The sequence below is a fragment of the Megalobrama amblycephala genome, linkage group LG7, assembly GCF_018812025.1.
Source record: "Megalobrama amblycephala isolate DHTTF-2021 linkage group LG7, ASM1881202v1, whole genome shotgun sequence".
Classification (NCBI taxonomy): Eukaryota; Metazoa; Chordata; class Actinopteri; order Cypriniformes; family Xenocyprididae; genus Megalobrama; species Megalobrama amblycephala.
Window position 1 is genome coordinate 6,233,695 of NC_063050.1, and position 22,951 is coordinate 6,256,645.

General features: G+C 46.6%; 1 protein-coding gene across 1 annotated transcript; it reads right to left on the reverse strand.

The window, feature by feature from the left end:
- Positions 1-2,074: 2,074 nt before the first annotated feature.
- LOC125271400 (NACHT, LRR and PYD domains-containing protein 1 homolog) lies at positions 2,075-22,180 on the reverse strand (the record flags this gene model as incomplete). Its single annotated transcript, XM_048195473.1, has 4 exons — positions 2,075-3,222; positions 4,698-4,865; positions 6,196-7,106; positions 21,618-22,180. Coding segments are annotated over 3 exons (1,602 nt in total), but the record flags the coding sequence as incomplete, so codon positions are not given.
- Between the last annotated feature and the right edge of the window lie 771 nt (positions 22,181-22,951).

The window sequence follows — 22,951 nt, forward strand, 5'->3', positions numbered from 1 at the left end:
TAACTGCCACCTCCACACTATGCTTTTGACCCCTAAATTGAATAATGACGGGCACTAACGGATATTTCACCACATCCCCGTGCACACACCTCACCTTAACCAAGCGGCCTGCATCCAATGCCCCGGATGAAATCAGGCTTTGATGCACTGAGGTTTGGTTACATCCTGAGTCCAAAGCCTGATAGGTACCCCCCTTGACACTCACAGGTATTTGGTACTCGCCAGCTTGACCGGGGGCAGCCTGCGGATCGTCCGGGACCCGGATCAACGTCCCGACCTCCATCACTGGACACCTGTCCACAAAGTGCTCCGGGTCCCGCAACGCCAACAGGCCGGCCCAGACCTGCCCGCCGCTCTTGTGGCAGGGAGCGGGTTAAATGGTTGGCGCGGAGAGAGGGGAGAAGCAGGAGCGGAGTCCGGCGATCCCTGTTCAGCTCCACCCCGCCCCCGGGGCGGAACACGTGGCGGGCCGGGCGGACGAGACGTGGGTAGAGGGACAGGTTTAGAGAGAGAGGGGGAATTAAAAGAAGGAGAGAGAGAGAGGCAGATGGTAGGGGTTCGCCGACCCCTTGGCACGCCACCATGTGGTCCTCCGCCAGTTCGATGGCTGAGTCCAGCGACGTGGGGCGGTGGCACTGGACCCACTCGGCGGTTTTCTTGGGGAGCCGAGTGATAAACTGCTCCAGTACCACGCGATCGATAATCCGGTCCACGTCGCTTCCCTCAGCCAGTAGCCATTTGCGGCACGAGTCCCGGAGCTGTTGGGCCAACACGAAGGGCCGGCCGGACTCGCCCAGGTCCAGGGAGCGGAAGCGTTGACGATGTTGCTCTGGGGTCCGGTCGACCCGCTGGACGATGGCCCGTCGAAGATCGTCAAAGACCAGGAGGTTCTCGGCTGGCAGTTGCGCCGCCACCTGTGACTCCCCCGAGAGTAGGGGGACCAGTCTCATGGACCATTGGTCCCGCGGCCAGCCACTTGCCTCGGCTGACCGCTCGAACAAGTCGAGGAAGGCCTCGGGGTCGTCAGATGGCCCCATTTTATTCATTGGCAGGTGGGTAGGCGCAGCCAGCCGCCCGATGGTCTCCTGCTGAACTTCCCGGTCAATCCAGCTCCGGAACCTCTCGCGGTCCTCCTGCTGGGCCTGCACGATGGCTTGAAAGCGGCGTTCTTGGTCGGTGCGCAGGTCCAGCAGGGCCTGATGTTGCTCCTGATGCAGGACCGCGAGGGACGCGATGACTTCCGCAAATGTCAACGGGGAGGATGAAGATTGCATGGCAGCGGCCACCCAGCTTCCTTCCCGGGTTTCGGCACCAGTGTAGTACAAATAATGTTCTTAAGTCTAGGAAGGAAGGGGACAGGGTCGGCGGTCAACTGCTGACTGAGCTTTATTTCAAGATTCAGAAATGTCCAACAAAGCTGTGCAGGGCACAACAGCAAAATAAAATAATCCACAAAGGGCTTCACTCCAGTCACGGCATATACAATCCACAAAGGGCTTCACTCCTGGTCACGGCATGTACAATCCACAAAGGGCTTCACTCCAGTTTGTCGTGCACCAGCGGCTCAGTCAGCAGTTCCCCTCTCTCTCCCCGACTCCTGCTTCTTGTGGCGTTTTAACCTGTCTCCGTGCCAATTACTGAAATGAGAAACAGGTGTTCGTGATTTACATTTAACTCGCTCACTCACCAAAGATCTCCCGATGCTCTCTCCCGCCGCAGACCTCGCTGAACCACGCCCCCCTCGCCACAGTATAATATTATTCCAGCCAAGTTATTTATTTACATTTATTTATTCTACTGTAAACATGTAATCTGTCTATACTGCTGTTTCTGTAAAATGTGCAGTATGTCCAATGTGCAATATCTGAACATAATACACTAAGGGGTGTAAGTTCTTAATTAATGTGTATATTGTATATTTGTATATTTGTTTGTCAAACACCAGTCAGGAGTAGTGCTCCAAATTTTGTTGTATACAAATGCAATGACAATAAATGCTTTCAATTCAATTCAATTCAATTCAACTATACTTTTTAGTAAAATTCTTCATTTCATAATTTATGTACAAAATGAAACAGAAAAGTTGGCTCACCAAAAATAGAAAAATATTTATTTTATGTTCTCACCACAGGTGACGCTTCGAGCCTAATGGCTCTTCATCAGTCAGTGACCACAAGAGCTGCATCTAAAATCACATACTTCCCTACTATTGAGTGGGTAAAAAACAGTGTGAGACAAAAGAAGTATGTCTGAATTCACAGTACTCATAAAACAACATCAAAATGTACCCGGATGACCTGCTACATCTGGCGAGATTCTGAAGTTTGCATATAATAGACACTTTACTATCCCATGAGGCCATGGGAGAGGATATATGAATGGCAGTGAAGTGATGTAACTGACCCTAGTAGGTCACATGATAAAGAAAAAATGGCGAATATAGTGTGTCCAGATTACATTCATGCTACACAAATCCATATTATATAGAACATATGTTTTATCGGCCGTGAAGTAATTACTCATTCAAAATAATTACCTACTCGAGAGTATGTGATTTTGGACGCAGCCATACACTGATACGCCCATATACACACAAACCTAGATCACATGATCCCACATGACAAAAAAAAAAAAAGAGCAACAAACAATTCACATAACTAGAATAAAAGTGAAAACATCAATTAACTGAAAACAAACATATACATATCAAGAAATACCTGACTGTAAAAAAATATCAATCAAAAAATTTAAATCAGAAAATGACTGACTGCAAGAAAACAAAAGAAAATACCAACAACATAAAAAACATAATGCAATAAATCCACACATACAGATCAATAACATAATTAAAGCAAAGGCTGAATATCAAATTCTTCATTGAGACCATTAGATTATAATGGATTCAAAGTGTAAATCCAATGTGCTTCATGTTTTAAAATCTTTTCTAATATATATCACCCCCTCTTCGAGGTAGTTTAACATCTTCATTGCCAACGTACTGCAAAGTATAATGTCTCAACACAACAGAAAGTGTTGTGCCACTGGACATAAGAAGTTTGTGTACATCTCTGTGAGAGTTGTTGGTCTCTCGAGCCAGCAGAGGCTGAAGAACAGTGAGAGATCCAGCAGAAGACGGGGATGTGGCACATGATGTACTCCTGGATTTCCTGATGTGATGGATGATGGTTTCAGTTTCAGATTTACTGTCCTCTGTAGTTGAGCCTTTGAGAAAGAGGAAAAGCGATAATAGGTCAAAGAGTAAGAGATCTCACGTATTCTGGATTCAGAACTATGAACTGTGTTTGGACTGAAATGCTGTCACATCTCAGGTGTGCATTATTTTCTAATGATTCAATGGACCAGAGTCAATTTTTCCACTTATTCTATGCTACCCACACCACAAGACATTGTTCTGATGTTGTATTTCAAGACATTTGTCAGGTTTCCTTAAAGCTCTCGTGTGTGGGACTAACGCCTTCCGTTGCTAATTACAAAATGCCAGAGCTAGTAACAGAGGCTTGAGCCACTGATAGAAAACTAATGCAGTTATTAGTACAGTTATTGGAGAGAGAGAGAGAGAGAGAGAGAGAGAGGGAGGCATGTGTGAATGACCTCAGTCTCTCTAATAGTGAAACTGTAAGTTTATCTGCTTCAAAAACAGCAGTGTTTTTACCTCACTAGTGAGAAATGTCATGTATCTTTTAAGATGCTAAACTATTTTACTGATGAATTTGTCAGAGCAGCGTGGTCAACACGAGTCTGTGTGAGTGTGTGTCCGTACTGTACGAGTGTGTGAGTTTCAGTGAGAGAAAGACAGTATTTGCTTTGCATATAGTAAAACATAATTTTGTGGGAAAAAAACATGTATATAATTTGTAGTTTTTATCCTATTGTTTACTATATTTATTTGCTTGATCAGTGTGATTGTAAGGACCTTTGAAAGAACTGAAATAATTTGGCGAAGTGGTATGGAACTGTAAAGCGGTCAAGACCTGCCTGGAACTACTGTAGCTGTAAATAATTGCACACCTTAGAGCATTCGTCAACCAATCAAATTCAAGCATTCAACAGCCCGTAGTATAAGGTTTAAATAGCAACCACATTATTGCGAATGATCAGATTTTTTTATTTTTATATTATTAATAATTAATAATAATTAAATAATGAATAATTGAGTTTACTTCACTCATATAGCATACTTGGCCAGCTACAGAGAAACTGGTAGCCAGGCAACAGACATGTGACCAACCCTGAGTGGCAACGTCACTACATGCATTCTACCAGTTGGCTAAGTGTGCTGAGAATTCTGGGCTGAGAACGGTTTGTAATCATGAGAACTAAGCTGAAGTGTTAATATAACTGGAGCCGTTCCTTACTGTCCTTAGAACTGTTTGGCTCGATGGTGGAAAAGCAGCTTAAGTTATTCTCTAAAGCAGTGCTTCTCAAACCTGTCCTGGAGCTGAGCTGTGAATCAACAGCACTGAACATTCTGCTTGTCTTCTTTATCTAACACAACCAATTCAGCTCTTGCAGTCTCTACTAATTTGATGAGGAGTTGAATCAGGTGTGTTAGATGAGAGACATACAAAATGAGCAGCACTGGAGAACTTTCTGAGAATCCCTGTTTAAATACTCACAGCTGTAAACAAACATTCTGCTAAAAGTCAGTTATTTAAAGTTGATGAATGATACAGTACCTTCATTGATCCTTGTTGCCGCATTGTGTACTGCAGGGTTTCAGCTGTAGTTGATGTGTACTGGGCCCGTGATAGTGTTTCTTGTGAGTACAGGAGCATTTACACTTGCACCTGTGTCAGCTGTTACACCAACACTGTCTCCAGTGGGAGTGTTACTGCTCATCTGCACTGAAAGAGAGACAAAGACACATATTTAAACTTCTTAAAGACAGACATCTTTATTACCATCCTTGTGTTTGTTCTCTGACTGTTCAGGAATATTGTTCTGGTTCATCTTCCACAGGACGTTGAATGTCTCACCACACTCTGCTTTTATGCTCCGATCAGGATTTTTACATCCGTATTAATCTACATCTATTTAAATGTCTTAAAGGATTAGTTCACTTTTAAATGAAAATTAACCCAAGCTTTACTCATCCTCAAGCCATCCTAGGTGTATATGACTCTCTTCTTTCTGATGAACACAATCTGAGTTATATTAATAAATATCCTGACTCATCCGAGCTTTATGATGGCAGTAAACAGGGGTCATGAGTATGAACTGAAGAAAGTGTCTCCATCCACACCCATCCATCATAAACATACTCCACACTGTGTGAAGACACACAGAGACACTCACGGAAGATAGGAGAACACTAAGCATCTAGGAAACACACTGGAGACATGTAAGTAGTCCGTAAGGTAGGCATTGGGGTAAGTATGCATAAACGAGACCGGACAATGACTGAGTGACTGTGAGTGTCTCTTATAGTGCTGCTGATTGGGATGGTGATGAGTGTCAGGTGTGCGTGATCAGAACTCTGGTGAGGGAGTGTGACGTGATTGGGTGAGTGAAGAGCCTGGCGTGTCTGTGACAGATTAACTGACTGAAGTTGAATTTCTTCAGATCTTGCTTCTCAAGCTTGGATGAGTCAGGATATTTATTAATATATCTCTGAGTGTGTTCATCAGAAAGAAGACAGTCATATAAACCTAGGATGGTTGAGGATGAGTAAAGGTTGGGCTAATTTTTTATTTGAAAGTGAACTAATCCTTTAAAATCATAGATTTTTTTGTAATTCATTTAAAAAATGACAAAAAAACAAAGTTTTTGCTCTTAAAGCTTTTTGAAACCAATTTTCACCCAAAGTAGTAGCATTTTTCTAAATGCAGTATGATTTCCATTTACATGATTGTGACTCACACTCAGTAACTATGTTTAGCGCTACAGTTGTTCATATCATGTACTTGTCTAAGTTAAATTTTTTAAACTATATTGTTACACACACACACAAAAGCAGTGTTTCCCTAGCCTGTTCCTGGAGGCACACCAACACCACATTTTCAAACTATTCCTGATCAAACACACCTGAATCAACTCATCAGCTTTAGAAGAGACTCTAAGACCTAAAATGAATGTTCCTGATGAAATAGTTTCAACTGACACAGTTTATCTGCAATGATCTGGACATTTTTAACCCCATGAATGAGATCTGGCCAGTGGTAAATTGTGCTTTACCTGCTTCACTATTCAGACTCGGCTCGTCTCTCTTAGGATTTATCAGATCAAGTTCATCTTTCAAAATTGTTGCAGTCCAGACCTCCTCCTTATCCTCCTTTCTGATAAGAGTCATTTGAAGATCAGTCTCCAGACGTGTCGTGACCTTGAAGAAGTTTGGGGGAGTTTTTATTCTGAGTGTGATCCCTTCTTTGGGATGAATAGAGGCACCAGGAATGACAAGATTGTGTGGCGTTTTCATACGAAGTGGTCTGTCAGGTCTGGGATGCTTGATTGGGTAACTTGATTTTTCATCCTTCTCAACCTTTTCTTTCACACAATCATCAAATGGAAAAAAGTAGACATGTAGAATGAGAGGAGCTTTAGATCGCATGTAGAGAAGAAGATCGCAGTGTTCATCCACTCGCATTATCCAACTTATTATTAATGTTTTAAGAGAGAAGGATGGTTTGACAATCCTAGCATGGAATCGGGTCAACTGCACAGGTTCTGTGGTTATTCCCTCGTCTTTTATGCTGAGGACTTTCACAGCATCTTTGAGAGAGGGGTCAGACTCTCCTAAACAGGCGTAATGGGGCAGATGAACTTCCTCCAGTTTCCCTGAGATCACCGTCATGTCAATCACTGGACCGATCCGGTTGCACTGCAGCCTCTCCAGCTCTGTGTTGAGGAAGTGTCCGTCTACGGTACAGTACTGAAGGGTGACGTCACAGTCACAGACCCATCGCATTCTGGTCTTGACACACTCGTAACGGCCTGGGTCAGTGCTGACCCTGAACTTTGACCCTCCTTCATCTGTACAGGCTGACGGCTCAATCTGAACCCACTGATCAGAATCAGCTATATGGACACAAGACTGACAGTTCAGCAGTGGGTGAATATTGAGCCCAGAAGGTTTGGGGTCAGAGAACCTGTGAAGAACCAGAAGAAGGAGGAATGAAAGAGTGAGATGATTTTCATGCACAAACGGGGTACAAAATGATTGACTTACTAATAAACTAAAAATGATGTTGACTTTAACTACATTAGTTAGCATGAACTAACAATGAAAAATACTTAAAAGTTTATTAATCTCAATTAATGTTAATTTCAACATTTATTAAATCATTATTAAATTCAAAAGTTGTATCTGTCAACATTATTTAATGGACCTGAACTAACAAAGTTCAATTTTTTTATTAACTAACGTTAACAAAGATTAATACCTCAGCAAGCGTATTGGTATTGCTCATTGTTAGTTACTGCATGGGGATGGGATCTTACTGTAAATTGTTTGCATATAAAGAGTGGGGACATGTTTGTGTGCATTTTGTGTGCATAGAGTTAAGCGATAGATTGACGCGCATGAGCCACAAAGTTCCTCAGCATGATTTAAAAAACAACACATTTCAATGCTAGTTTGCTTCTTATTTAACTCAAATCAACGTCAACTGGATGTTTCATTTGCATTATATCCGTGCAGCAAGATGACAATTTTGACCCAAAAGCATGTTTTTTTACGAGTGTTGTTGTGAGTCATGCTCTCGCTGATATCTGATGCAAGGAGAGTTTGAGTTTGAGCGCGCGCATGTATCTGATCAAGAGCAGAGCCATTTGTGCTCACGCATCATTTGGATGCACTCTCGACGTTTACCATTAAAATACTGCCATAGAAACAGCCTTAAATAAACAATAAAAAAGGGTGAAGATCATTTTTCCGTGGGTGCTCGGCCATTTCTGTGGGTGCTCCAGCCCCCAAGCACCCACGGGATCGGCGCCTATTTTACTAACAACTCAAAATCAACAACATACTAACAGTCTACTATAAAAAACCTAAAGAGTAAATCTGTCACAATTCACACACTGTCACAGACACACCAGGCCCTGCACCCAGCCAATCACGTCGCACTCCCTCACCAGAGTACTGATCACATGCACCTGACACTCATCACCAGTCCAATCAGCAGCACTATTTAAGACGTTCACAGTCACTCAGTCATTGTCCGGTCTCGTTAATGCATACTAATCTAAATGCTTACCTTACGGACTCCTTACCTGTCTCCAGTGTGTCTCCTGTATCCTCCAGGATCTCATCATAACCTTTACCTGTGTCTCCGACCTCCTGTGTTACGTAAAAGAAGACTGGACCCACACCGCCGAGCAACCACGATGAGCAGTCCTGATCCATTCCAGGATTTGGTGAACGCGCTTCGTCGCACTCTCACCAGCACACCCACGCCAGCACCACCAGCGAGCACTTCCGCATTCCGCACTACCGCTTCTTCTCCTTCCGTGTTAGCCAGTCCCATGGCCTGACCAGCACCCTTTTCTGGCTCGGCGGAGGATTGCAACGGATTCATCCTGCAATGTTTGCTGGTTTTGGAGATGCAACTGCACTTGTACCCTGACAATAAAACGAAAGCAGAACCTCTTTGGACACAGAACAATCCTGTCGTGCAATCCCTCTCGAATTTCATCAGTCATTTCAAAGAGGTTTTTGGAAAACCGTCATGGGATTCATCTCTTGGTGAGAGACTGTGTAACTTGAAACAAGGTGTTTTATCTGTCTCTGATTATGCTTTACAGTTCAGAACCCTAGCGGCAGCGAGTGGGTGGAATGAACAGGCCCTCATCTCCAGGTATCGTCAGGGTCTGGATCCACACGTGCGGTTGCATCTCGCTGCATACAAGGATTCCATCGGCCTTGAGAAGTTCATCCAACTCTCTATCAGATTCGCCACCCGTATGCAGCTGTGCATAGAAGAGCACCAAAGCCAGTGACTTTTCCCATCATTCCTCTGCCAGCCCGAATCCGTCAGCCCTCCAGAACCAGCCAGCTACGAGATGCAGATCGACAGATTACGTCTATCATCAGCTGAGCGACAGAGGAGGCTGACCCAGGGTCTTTGTTTATATTGTGGTCTTCCTGGGCATATCAGAGCTGAATGCCCCACTCGTCCAGTGCGATCTATGGTGAGTGTCATCCTTCCTACTCTAAATCATCAAAATCCACTCACCATTATCGCCAACCTTACTGCTGCTGATGTTTGTATTCCAGTCAATGCCTTCATCGACTCTGGGTCAGCTGGAAATTTCATCTCCGGAGCCCTCTGTCGCCAGCTCAACCTCAAGACCGTCAGTTCGCCGAAAATATACCAGATCCATGCCGCAACTGGTCGTCCCCTCCGTCAGGTACGTCACATGGTGAGCCCTCTACGTCTACAGATTGGCGTTCTGCACCAAGAAGACATACATCTGCTGGTTCTGGAGGACTCAACATCTGACTTGATTCTAGGGCGCCCGTGGTTGGAGCAGCACGATCCCAACATCTCCTGGCGGACAGGAGACATCCTGAAGTGGGGTAACAAATGTTTTCCTGATTGTTTTCCGGTATTACCAGTTCCAAGTCGAGTTCCAAGTATAGTTCCAAAGATTCCTAGCTCCAAGAAGATTCATGTCTGTGTTACATCCATCGAGAGTCCTTTGGAAAAGAGATCCATCGACATACCTGACTGTTATTCCCACTTCAGTGACATTTTCTGTCCAAAGAAGGCCTCCAAACTGCCCCCACATCGGCCATGGGACTGCGCCATAGACCTCATCCCCGGTGAGCCGGTGCCCAGAGGAAAGATATATTCATATATCTGTATATATTCAGATATATACAGATCACTAAATAAAATAACAGTCAAATTTAGATATCCACTTCCTCTCGTCCCATCTGCGCTGGAACATCTCCGCGGCGCCACTGTGTTCACCAAGTTGGACCTCCGCAGCGCATACAACCTCTTCCGGATACGTGAGGGGGACGAATGGAAGACAGCTTTTGTGACACCTACTGGCCACTACGAGTACTGTGTTATGCCGTATGGACTCGTCAACGCCCCCCTCCGTATACCAGGACTTCATGCAGAGGTGCTCCGGGAGTTCCTACACAAGTTTGTGATTGTTTACATCTACTCCCGGAGCCTGGCCGAACATCGCCATCACGTTGCGGAGGTCCTCCAACGCCTGAGGGCTTTCCACCTGTTCCTGAAAGCCGAAAAATGCTCGATTCGCCAGCCCTCAGTGCAGTTTCTAGGTTACATCATTGATCACAGTGGCGTCCGCATGGACGAGAGGAAGGTATCCGCCATTAAGGATTGGCCACTTCCCACCACAATCAAAGAGCTCCAGAGATTCCTAGGATTCGCCAATTTCTACCGAAGATTCATCAAGAACTACAGTTCCATCATGTCTCCACTTACCAACCTGCTCCGTGACAAGCCCAAGTCTCTGTCCTGGTCTCCAGCAGCGGATAAGGCCTTCGAAGATCTCAAGACCGCCTTTACGACTGCTCCCCTCCTTGTGCATCCCGATCCAGAACTCCCTTTCGTGGTTGAAGTTGATGCGTCTACCACAGGAGTGGGAGCAGTCCTATCCCAGCAGCAGGGGAAACCGAGTAGACTCCATCCATGTGCCTTCTTCTCCCGTAAACTCAACCCGGCGGAGAGGAATTATGACATCGGAAACAAAGAGTTACTCGCCATCAAGCTCGCCCTGGAAGAGTGGAGGCATTGGCTCGAAGGAGCCCGACATCCCTTTCTGGTTCTGACGGATCATAAGTATCTGGAGTACCTGCGAGAAGCAAAAAGATTGAATCCGCGTCAAGCAAGATGGGCATTATTCTTTACTTGCTTCAATTTCACCATTTCCTGTCGTCCAGGTTCCAAGAATGTCAAAGCCGATGCTCTATCTCGTATCCACAGTCCCGAGGAAAGCTCCGAAGAACCTGAGTCCATTATCCCGGAGAAGCTCATTGTCAGTCCCATAACCTGGTCAGTGGAAACATTACCTGAGTCCAATGCCTCCACCAACACTCCGCCGGGTTGCCCACCAGGTTTACAATACATCCCACGGACACGACACATTCCACTCATCCACTCCTCACACGTGTCGTTGGGCACTGGCCACCCAGGGGTCAATGAAACCCTCTCGCTGCTTAAACAGCGCTTCTGGTGGCCCAACATGGCGAACGACGTCAGGAGGTACGTTAAGGGGTGCAGGGAATGTGCCACGTCTAAAAGCCCTTGTCATCTTCCCTCTGGGAAACTACAACCTCTGCCCGTTCCAACTCGCCCGTGGTCACATCTAGGAGTGGACTTTGTCACGGATCTCCCAGCATCAGATGGACATGCCTGCATCATGGTTGTAGTGGACAGATTCTCCAAGTCCTGTTATCTGATTCCACTCCCAGGAGCTCTGGTCACTGCTGAACTCCTGTTTAACCACGTGTTCAGATACTTCGGATTACCGGAGGACATAGTATCTGACCGTGGCCCACAGTTCACCTCTCACGTCTGGAAAACATTCTTCAAGCTCCTAGATGTGACCATTAGCCTCTCGTCTGGATACCATCCTCAGACGAACGGGCAGACGGAAAGGAAGATACAGGAGATTGGCCGTTTCCTGCGTACCTTTTGTCACAGCCACCAGGACTCCTGGAACCAGTTCCTGGGCTGGGCCGAGTACGGCCAGAACTCCCTCCGTCAGTCCAACACTGGACTCACCCCTTTCCAGTGCATGCTCGGCTACCAGCCCCCACTGTTCCCCTGGGATGGGGAACCATCAGATGTCCCGGCAGTGGATCACTGGTTCCGGGAGAGCGAGAGGGTCTGGGACTCAGTGCATCTTCAGCTCCAGCGAGCCCTCAGGAGACGCAGGCTTACAGCGGATCTTCGCCGGTCTCAAGCACCTGTATATCAGCCTGGAGACAAAGTCTGGTTATTCACTAGAGACATACGGATGCGCCTTTCCTGCAAGAAGCTGAGTCCCAGATTCATTGGCCCCTACACCATCCTCAGGCAAATCAATCCTGTCACATACCAGCTACAACTCCCTCCTGAGGTCAGAATTCACCCCACATTCCATGTGTCCCTGTTAAAGTCTTACCACCCATCTGTTCTTCCCTCCACAGAGCCTGGTGATGCAGAAGAATCCCCTCCTCCAATCATTGTGGAAGACGGAGCAGCGTACCTAGTCAAGGAAGTCCTGGACTCCCGTCGTCGTGGTGGTCATCTAGAGTACCTCGTCGACTGGGAAGGATATGGTCCCGAGGAGAGATCATGGGTACCTAGAGTCGACATCCTGGACCCGAGCCTTTTGGAAGATTTCCATGCCAGACATCCTAACAGACCAGCTCCAAGAGGCAGAGGCCAACCACCACGACGGCGGGGCCCTCGGTCCTCAGGAGCGGACCGTGGGGGGGGGGGGGTGGGGGTAATGTCACAGACACACCAGGCTCTGCACCCAGCCAGGCTCTGCACCCAGACTCCTTGCCTGTCTCCAGTGTGTCTCCTGTATCCTCCAGGATTTCCAGTCCTTCATGAGTGTCTTTGTGCAGTCTCTGTTCCCAGTCTCCTGGTCATCGTTGTATCTGGTGTGAAGATCAAGTTCAGTGTTCCTGTCTTGATATCTCCTCTGTCTGGCTCCATGTCTCTTTGCCTTCATCAAGCCTGGTGTGAAGATCAAGTCAAGTATTACTGTCTTGATATATGCTCTGTTCTGGAAAACTTCATCTGAGATACTCACCTGCTACTGCTCTGGTTGTCTCAATAAACATCATAACCTTTATCTGTGTCTCCGACCTCCTGTGTTACGTAACACACACCTTCTAACAACCGTCTTTGTGGAAAATGTACCATCAAAATATTTTGTACATTAAACAAATTGGTTGAGGATTTACTTTAAAACAATTTCACTTGCTCTCAAATTTCTTGTAAACTTCATAAATAATTAAAAAGGGCAGGTAACTTTGTAATAAATGTGAAATTTTGAAGTAGAAAGAATGCAATAGAGTTTTCTTGTAAAATATACTCCAATAACCTTGGAAAATATTTTTTAGAGTGTAGAATAGCTGTTGTTTTAAAACATATATTCCACATGACAAAAATCACATTAAAAACAATAAAATCAGTGTGTGGGTTGCAGTAGAGACGAGGAACACATGGAAATCCACAATTAAGGGTATTTTACTATACGTAGGAGCAGACATACAACCATTTACACATATAACTAACAATAAGAACAGACAAGGAGAGCAGGGAGTGAGTCCATTATAAAGGGACTGCAGATGATCAAGTCCAGGTGCAGGTGAAGAGTGATGATGGGGAGATGACAAGGAAGTGAGTGCAGGTGTGGAAACAGGAGGATCATGGGAAATGGAGTCCAGGAACAGAGGGAACTGTGACAGTACATCCCCCTCCTGGTAGGCGCAGCCTCGTGCCATAGATGGAACATCCGGGGAGGGTGGGTGGGCGGATCTAGGAGTTCAGGCGGCCATGGCAGGTCAGAGGCCGTGGGCGGCCGTGGCGGGTCTGGAGCCTTAGCAGGCCATGGCGGGTCTTGAGCCTTAGCAGGCCATGGCGGGTCTGGAGCCTTAGCAGGCCATGGCGGGTCTGGAGCCTTAGCAGGCCATAATGGGTCTGGAGCCTTAGCAGGTCATGGCGGGTCTGGAGCCTTAGCAGGCCATGGCGAGTCTGGAGCCTTAGCAGGCCATGGTGGGTCAGGAGCCGTGGAAGGCCATGGCCGGTCTGGAGCCTCAGCAAGCCACGGCCGGTCTGGAGCCTTGGCAGGCCACGGCGGGGCAGGAGCCGTGGAAGGCCATGGCGGGTCTGGAGCCTTAGCAGGCCATGGCGGGTCTGGAGCCTCGGCAAGCCACGGCGGGACTGGAGTCTCGGAAGGCCATGGTGGGTCTGGAGCCTTGGAAGGCCATGGCCGGTCTGGAGCCTCAGCAAGCCACGGCCGGTCTGGAGCCTCAGCAAGCCACGGCCGGTCTGGAGCCTTGGCAGGCCATGGCGGGGCAGGAGCCGTGGAAGGCCATGCCGGGTCTGGAGCCTTAGCAGGCCATGGCGGGTCTGGAGCCTCGGCAAGGTACGGCGGGACTGGAGTCTCGGAAGGCCATGGTGGGTCTGGAGCCTTGGAAGGCCATGGCAATGCCGAAACCCTGCCCATGAGTTCCCCACCCATGGGTACATGGCTGCTCCCAAAAATTTTCTTGAGGGTTTCTACGGTAGTAGGAAGGATCTTGTGGGCTGGAACTTGTTGGAGGGCTGGAGCTGGCTCGTCAAGGGCTGGAGAGGGCTTGAAGGCCGGAGAGGCAAGCTTGCAGGCTGCTGGAGCAGGCTCGTCGGCTGCTGAAGCGGGCTTATCGGTTGCTGGAGCGGACTCAGGAACAAATGGATGTGGACTCGTTGGCAGCTGGAGCGTGCTCGTGGGTAGCTGAGGTGGGCTCGTAGAAGGCTGGAGCGGGCTCGTGGAAGGCTGGAGAGGGGTCTGGAGGTGGAATCCAGGACATCCCCTCGTATTCAATCAATAGCCCCACTGGTACTGGGGGCTTTGGTGAGGCAGCGGCCACCCTAGTAGGCCGTCTGGACCTCGCGGTGGCTCTCTTTTTGCACGGCTTGGATTTTGGGTCAGGCAGGAACACAGGGGTATACCCACTGGAGGAGCATGTGGAGGAAACTGGTGTTTGGTGAACTGACCAGGCGCTTTTCTGAAGGGACTGGACGAGGAAAACATGATTTCTCTTTTGATCTATTAATCTCAAAATCAGAACGATTTAAAAAGAGAATCAAATTAATAGACTCGTCTAGGGAAAAGAAACAGACAGGTTCACTATAACGAATCATATCCTCGTCCAAGCCCTTCAGAAAACAGGCATTCAAGGGAGCATCTGGACAGTTCACCATACAAGATAGCTCAGAAAATTCCTCCACGTACCTCTCCAGCGGGCGACCGTCCTGCCTGAGGATCCAAAGACGGTCCTCCACTGTGTCGTGGGGCTTCCGGACTGTAGGAGGAATTGGGACAAGGAATATACCCATATTTCGAATGTGGAAATCCAGTCAGTTTGGTCTGTACTTTTGTTACGAGTGGGTTGCAGTAGAGGCGAGGCACACACGGAAATCCACAATTAAGGGTATTGTACTATACGAAGGAGCAGACATACAACCATTTACACAAATAACTAACAATAAGAAGGAGTCACTAATAACAAACACATATTTATGAATAATCATACATTTTTAAACATAAAAACTATATAGTTTACAAATATAGTACAATAGTTTATAAACAAATATTTTTTAACGAGAGTTTAATCTGAACTTTATTGGCAAGTAATTTTTTTATTTATTACTGTTTAACTAGTCTAAATGAACTCTATATTCTCCATCAATGAGCTCAAGTTGAATAATGTCTCAAGTATTCTATAAATCAGTGTTTTTAACTGTGGTGAAGCGGGTGTCACGGGAGCCACAGAGACAAGAGGGTAAGATCCAAATGCAGCTTTAATTGGGTAATCCAAAATCGTAATCCAAACAGGCAGGGTCAAAATCCAGAGAACAGTCCATACAAAACAAAGAAAACCAAAACAGAGAAACCAGTGACCATAAATGAAACCACAATAACAAAAGCAGAAACAAACCAGGAATAAATAGACAGACACTAATGATGAACCACAAAACAGCTGGGTGCAATGAACGGAATAATGAGTCCAGGAAGTGGGTATGGGAATTGAAGTCCAAGTGAGGTGTGTTGAAGTGCCCTCTGGTGGCTAAATAGGGCACTCCAACTGGTGATCATGACAGCGGGATATTTTCACAGAGGTGGACAGATAAAGGCCAGCAAGCAGTCTGGGGTGGACAGAAATGTTCACTATCCAAACATAATAAATGAGTTTGACTATAAAGAACTGGACTGTTTTAGTGCTTACAACACAACTGTCTACAGTTAATTGTGTTTGATTGTAATTGAGGGAGTGCTGGAATATAAGTAATACTGAGGGAATTTGATTATTTTTGTCTTATTCCTTACCTGCAGGCATATTAATAGAAAAGAAGCTCACACTACAGCTAGAAAATTACAGAAAATTAATAGCTTATTAATTAATAGTTTAGAGATCATGTGATCAGGAGCTTGAGAAATACTGGTAAATCAGTCTGAGTCAGAGAATAAGTAATTTCTTTATAGTCCCTGCACAGGAGAGACTTGATGTTGTTTTCAAACAAAGAAAAAAAATATATATTTATTGGTATCTGCATCTGCTATCGGCCAAAATATGATGACAAATATGAGCATATCAGGTATCAGCAATAATCCAATATCATGAATCACTAGTGTTTAGTGATGAATGAAGAACAGAGGATTGAACTATTAATCACAGTCTGGAAAAATCCTTCACTAAGACTGTCACAAATATGGCTCCCGCGGCTCCTCGTCCGGGCCGCTGGAGGGAGCCGTCACCCAAATATTGATCATCTGCTGTTCAGACTACGTTTCCCATAGGCCCTCATTCCTGGGACTAATTACGCACACACCTGCACCTCATCACACTCACACTATTTAAGACACACACACACACACACACCCATTGTGAAGTCTTGATTTGCCTTGGTGATCATTTCTGAGTGTTTTCTTGTGACTGTTTCTCTGTTGCCGTTTAGATTTTTTATTCTCTGTGAACCTCTGGCGCCTGCCCTGATCCTTGCCTGTGACCCGACACTGTCTGTCTGCCGCCTGCCACAACCACTGCCTGTCCCTGTTCATGTATCTGCCTTTGCCCTTGTCTGCATTATACGTTGTTTAATAAAAGCTGCAAATGGATCCTCACTCTGTTGACCCTTCGTTACAGAAGACTTCGCCAAACAGCGATCCAGCAGCTCTCATGCAGATCTCCACCGAGTTGACTGCCCAAGCCAACCAGCTCGCAGTTCACCAACACCAACTGAACTGTTTAACTTCACTTACTGAGGAGCTGGTAAAAACTCTGCAGAGTCTTCAGTTCAACCCCACCGAAGCCACCACACCACAGCCCGCTGCTCCCACCAGCCAAATTTCACGGCCCCTCTTGCAGTGAATCCACACCTCACACTCCTGGAAAAGTTTGATGGCACTCCTGCTAAATGTAAGGGATTTCTTCTTCAATGCTCCCTTTTCGTTAATCAACAGCCGTCTCTCTATTCCACCAAATCCAGTCGGATATCGTTTGTATGCTCCCTGCTTACTGGTAAAGCACTGGACTGGGCCACGGCAGTATGGAGGGAGGATAGCTCTGTGTTCCCTACCTTTTCAGCCTTCCTTCAAAGCTTTAAAGAGGTCTTCGAGCATCCCGAGGGAGGCAAGAGCGCTGGTGATCAACTCCTTTCTTTGAGTCAAGGCAAATCCTGAGCAGCCGAATACGCGCTGAACTTTTGCACTCTGGCCGCTCAAACAAACTGGGTCGAGGATACATTGAAATTGTTATTCCATAAAGGTCTATCTCTGGAGCTTCAAGCCAAGCTAGCATGCCACGACGAGGGAAGGTCGCTAAATGAATTAATCAAACTATCCATTCTCATTAATAATCTCCTCTGTTCCCAGCGTCCTGTCCGTGTGCCCACATCGGCCAGTCCCTCATCTGAACCCATGCAGCTCGGATACACCCCACTTCTCCCTGAGGAGAGAGAAAGAAGACGTCAGCTGCATTTGTGCTACTGCGGTCAAGCCGGTCATATCAAGATCAACTGTCCTATACGACCCAGTCCCTCCTATTCCAAGGTGCTGAGTGCTCCACTACATTCTGACTATTTCTCTAACTGCCTCAAAATTCCCATTTAAATAACTGTTAACGAGCAAAACATATCCACGCACACACTTTTGGACTCAGGAGCAGCAGGGAATTTCATGTCAGATACATTCATCAGAGACCACTATATCACACTAACGGACTGTAATTCTCCATTGACAGTGGAGGCGCTAGATGGGAAGCCCATCGGAGGAGGAAGAGTGGCGCACATCACTGCTGAACTCGCTATACAAGTGGGAATCCTGCATCATGAGCACATCCGTTTCCATGTTATCCATTCATCCAACAATCCTGTTATCCTTGGTCTCCCATGGCTCAGGACTCATAATCCACATATTTCATGGAAGGAGGGTCAGATCGTGCAATGGACACTAACTGTCATAAACGCTGCTTGAAACAAATCATTCCCCTGCCAATTCAAACCATCTCAGTACACGAGACCGACAACGACGAGCCCAACATACCTGCTGAATATGCTGATCTGGCAATTGCTTTTAGTAAGAACAAATCAACTGAATTACCTCCTCATCGTCCCAGTGACTGTGCCATTGATCTTCTACCTGGTACCACGCCCCCAAGGGCAGAATATTTCCCCTGTCATAACCCGAGTCAGCAGCCATGAAAGCATACATCGAGGAGGAATTGGCCAAAGGATTTATTTGTCTCTCAACATCGCCAACAGCATTGTTAAAAAGAAAGATGGCAGTTTGCGGCCCTGTATCGATTACCGTGGATTGAACAACATCACAGTTAAATTCCGGTATCCTTTGCCATTGGTTCTTGCAGCCCTCGAGCAGTTAAGACAAGCCAAGTACTTCACCAAGTTAGACCTCCGTTGGGCATACAACTTGATCCGTATCAGGGACTGAGATGAATGGAAGATGGCCTTTTCCACTGCCACTGGCCATTATGAGACCCTCGTTATGCCGTTCGGCCTATCCAACAGTCCCTCCGTCTTCCAATCATTCATAAACAACGTCTTCCGAGATATGCTTAATCGCTGGGTTATTGTCTACATAGATGACATCCTCATATACTCCAATACCTTCAAGGAGCACGTCCAACATGTCCGAACAGTACTGCAATGACTTATCCAGCACAAGCTGTACGCCAAAGATGAAAAATGTGAGTTTCATCGCACATCAACGTCATTTCTGGGGTATGTTATCAGTCACAAGGGAGTAGCAATGGATGACAGCAAAGCAAAGGTGGTGCTCGAGTGGCCTCAACCACACACTCTGAAGGAACTGCAGCGATTTCTAGGGTTTGCCAACTTCTACAGGTGGTTCATATGAAACTTCAGTGGCATCGCAGCCCCATTTACTTCCATGACTAAACGACAATCCACACGTCTCATCTGGTCCCATGAGGCAGTACGTGCCTTTCAAGAACTAAAAGAACGATTCACCACGGCAACCATTCTCCGTCACTCAGACCCTGAACTCCCCTTCATAGTGGAAGTTGACGCCTCCAGTACGGGCATTGGGGCCATTCTCTCGCAGTGCCAAGGTAATCCAGCCGAAATGTTCCCCTGTGCATTCTATTCTAGAAAATTGTCTGCGGCAGAGTGCAACTACGATGTTGGAAATTTTGGAGTTACTGGCGATGAAGGCGGCATTAGAGGAGTGGCGCCATTGGCTGGAGGGAGCGCGTTCACCATTCTCACAGATCACAAGAACCTGGAATATGTCCGATCTGCTAAACGTTTGAATCCCCTGCAAGCCAGATGGGCCATGTTCTTCACTCGTTTCCAGTTCACAGTAACTTACAGACCTGGGTCGAGGAATGTCAAGGCAGATGCACTGTCGCATCAGACAGAGGAGGTGGAACAGACGTAGAACAAGGAGAATATAATTCCTGACATGCTACTGCTCGCCCCAGTTCAGTGGGATGTTATGACCGAAATCACACAGACAAAAAAACAAACAGCACCACCGCCAGCATGTCCACCAGCTCGCACATTTGTATCAGCACACCTCCGGGACAAATTACTACACCAAGTTCACGATTTTCCCAGTTCAGGCCATCCGGGCATTACAGCCACACTACACCTTCTGCAAAATCGATTCTGGTTGGAGTCTATGCTGGCAGATACCACCCGATTCATTAACAATTGCTCAGCCTGTCAAACCTCCAAAACACCACATCAAGCCCCAGCTGGCCTGTTACAGCCTCTACCCATTCCTCAATGCCCCTGGTCTCATATTGCCATTGACTTTGTCACAGATCTACCCGAGTCCCAAGGCCATACCACCATACTTACAGTCATGGATCGCTTCTCGCAAGCATGCCGACTCATACCACTTCCCAAACTACCCACTGCGTTGGAAACAGTAGAGCTTCTGTGTAACTACGTGTTTCACTTTCATGGCCTGCCGGAGGACATCGTGTCGGACAGGGGTCCACAGTTTACCTCTCGGGTTTGGACAGCTTTCTTTAAGGAACTAAACGTCAACTTCAGTCTCACCTCAGGGTACCACCCCGAATCCAACGGGCAAACCGATCTGGAGCCGCTATCTGCTGTGGGCTGAATATGCTCAAAATTCTCTGCAGAAACCTGCCAGTGGTGTCACGCCCTTCCAATGTGTTCTGGGCTTTCAACCGCCACTCTTTCCCTGGTCCGGGGAACCATCCAACTTGCCATCTGTAACCGATTGGATGCAACGAAGCGAGGAGACTTGTGATCTGGCACATCATCATCTACAGCGCGCTATGAGAAGGCAGGAGATACAGGCCAATCGGCATCAGCGCCCCATTCCTCAATACACCATGGGGCAATGGGTCTGGCTGTCCACCAGGGACCTGCGTCTAATTCTTCCATGCAGAAAGCTCAGTCCCAGGTTTGTAGGGCCTTTTCAAATTATCAAACAAATTACACCTGTATCATTCCATCTAGACTTACCTGCTAATTACCCTGTTTCTCCCACTTTCCATGTCTCACTGCTAAAACCCTCCGGTGGTCCGAGAGGAGAGTCTGAGGGAGCCGAAGCCCGCAACCCCCCACCTCTGATGATCGAAGGCGAGGAAGCCTACCAGGTTCGAGAGCTCCTCGATTCCAGGTGCCGGAGTAGGAGACTACATACCTCCCCTGCGAGCAGCTCCAGATGCGAGGAAGCGGACGCCAGGGCGTACCCCTCCCAGTCGACTAGATACTGTAGTCTCCTACTCCGGGCCCGGAGGAGGAGCCACGGGAGCCATATTCGTGACAGAACCCCTCCCCTGCGAGCAGCTCCAGATGCGAGGAAGCGGACGCCAGGGCGTACCCCTCCCAGTCGACTAGATACTGTAGTCTCCTACTCCGGGCCCGGAGGAAGAGCCACGGGAGCCATATTCGTGACAGAACCCCTCCCCTGCGAGCAGCTCCAGATGCGAGGAAGCGGACGCCAGGGCGTACCCCTCCCAGTCGACTAGATACTGGAGCCGTCACCCGAATATTGATCATCTGTCGTTCGGTCTACTTCCCATAGGCCCTCATTCCTGGGATTGATTACGCACACACCTGCACCTCATCACACTCACACTATTTAAGACACACACATACACACACCCACACCCATTGCGAAGTCTTGATTTGCCTTTGTGATCATTTCTGAGCGTTTTCTTGTGACTGTTTCTCTGTTGCCGTTTGGATTGTTTATTCTCTGTGCACCTCTGCTGCCTGCCCTGATCCTTGCCTGTGTACTGGACTCTGTCTGTCTGCCGCCTGCCACAACCACTGCCTGTCCCTGTTCATGTATCTGCCTTTGCCCTTGTCTGCATTGTACGTTGTTTAATAAAAGCTGCAAATGGATCCTCACTCTGTTGACCCTTCATTACAAAGACAGTATATTTCACTCACCCGGTTGTGTGTGTATCACTGTTGTTTCTCACAGGAGGTTGTTTAATATCACACAGACACACTGAGGAGTTATAATGAACTGTAAATCCAGCATAGGGGGGCTCAGTGAATGTGGTGTTGAATGTGTGTAAGTGTGTGAGTGTGTGTGTGTCAGAGACGCTGTAGAAGGACAGAGTGCCGGCCGACACGTCCACATACACTCCTACTCTCTTAATGGATGAACAGAGGACAGGTATATAAGTGCTGTTCGTATTGTGCCAAACAATGAATCTGTTATTATAGCAGTTCAGACTCCAGGATTTGTCATTCCATCCAAACACACAGTTTTTCCCTCCTTTCCTGCTGATTCCTTTATATGTCACTGATATTTCAGCACTTCCGCTCCATTCAGCCTCCCAGTAACAGCATCCAGTCAGACTCTCTCTACACAGAACCTGAGGAACATCAGCAAATCTCTCTGGATGATCAGGATACGGCTGCTTCGTTCTCACATTTGTAATCTTCCTGTTGTTATCAGACAGAATGAGACGAGTGTTTGCTGTGTTTGGATCCAGTGTGAGATCACAGGCATCTGAACACAAGAAGAGAGAAACATTGGTAACACTTTACAATAAGGTTGTATTAGTTAACATTAGTTAGTTAACATGAACTATGACTATGACTATCATGAACAATGCCTGTAAACAGCCTTAATGTTTTAAGATTAACTTACTGTACATATTTACATTAGTTTATGTAGCAGTTGACACACTAAGGTGAACATTTCTAATTCACCATCTTATCCTAAAGGTAAAAATGCCATTGTGTACCTTATCAGCATTATTTATTAACACTCTGAGGTCTGAGGGTATCGCCGGCGATACCACCGCGGTTTTTTTCTTACCAGTGTGAAAGAGACTCAAAATACTCTGTTAATGTTGCACATACAATTAAGAGTTATACACCATTTTAATCTGTGGAATATCTTCTTTTATTTGTGTACACTCAGAGTAAAAACAAAATGTTGTGCTTTTTGTAAAATAAAGAAAACTAGCATGATGCGTGATCTCTCGTCTCCCTCTGAACGAAGTCCAATCTGATAGTTCTCAGAAAATGAACTGTAACTTAGTGAATACTAATCACAAAAAAATTAGACTTGTGTCTAAAAAAACGTTGAAATGTCAGGTTTTAAATCGTGTAAGTCGAAAACAAACATTCTGTGTTTATGTAATCTGTATGAAAAGAGAGCCATGTCAGAAATCCGTGATTCAGCTCATTATCCGCTAATGCGGCCACGCCCACGGAGCCAGCGCTATTCAGACGCAAATTCAGTCAATACATGCATACATCGTCTC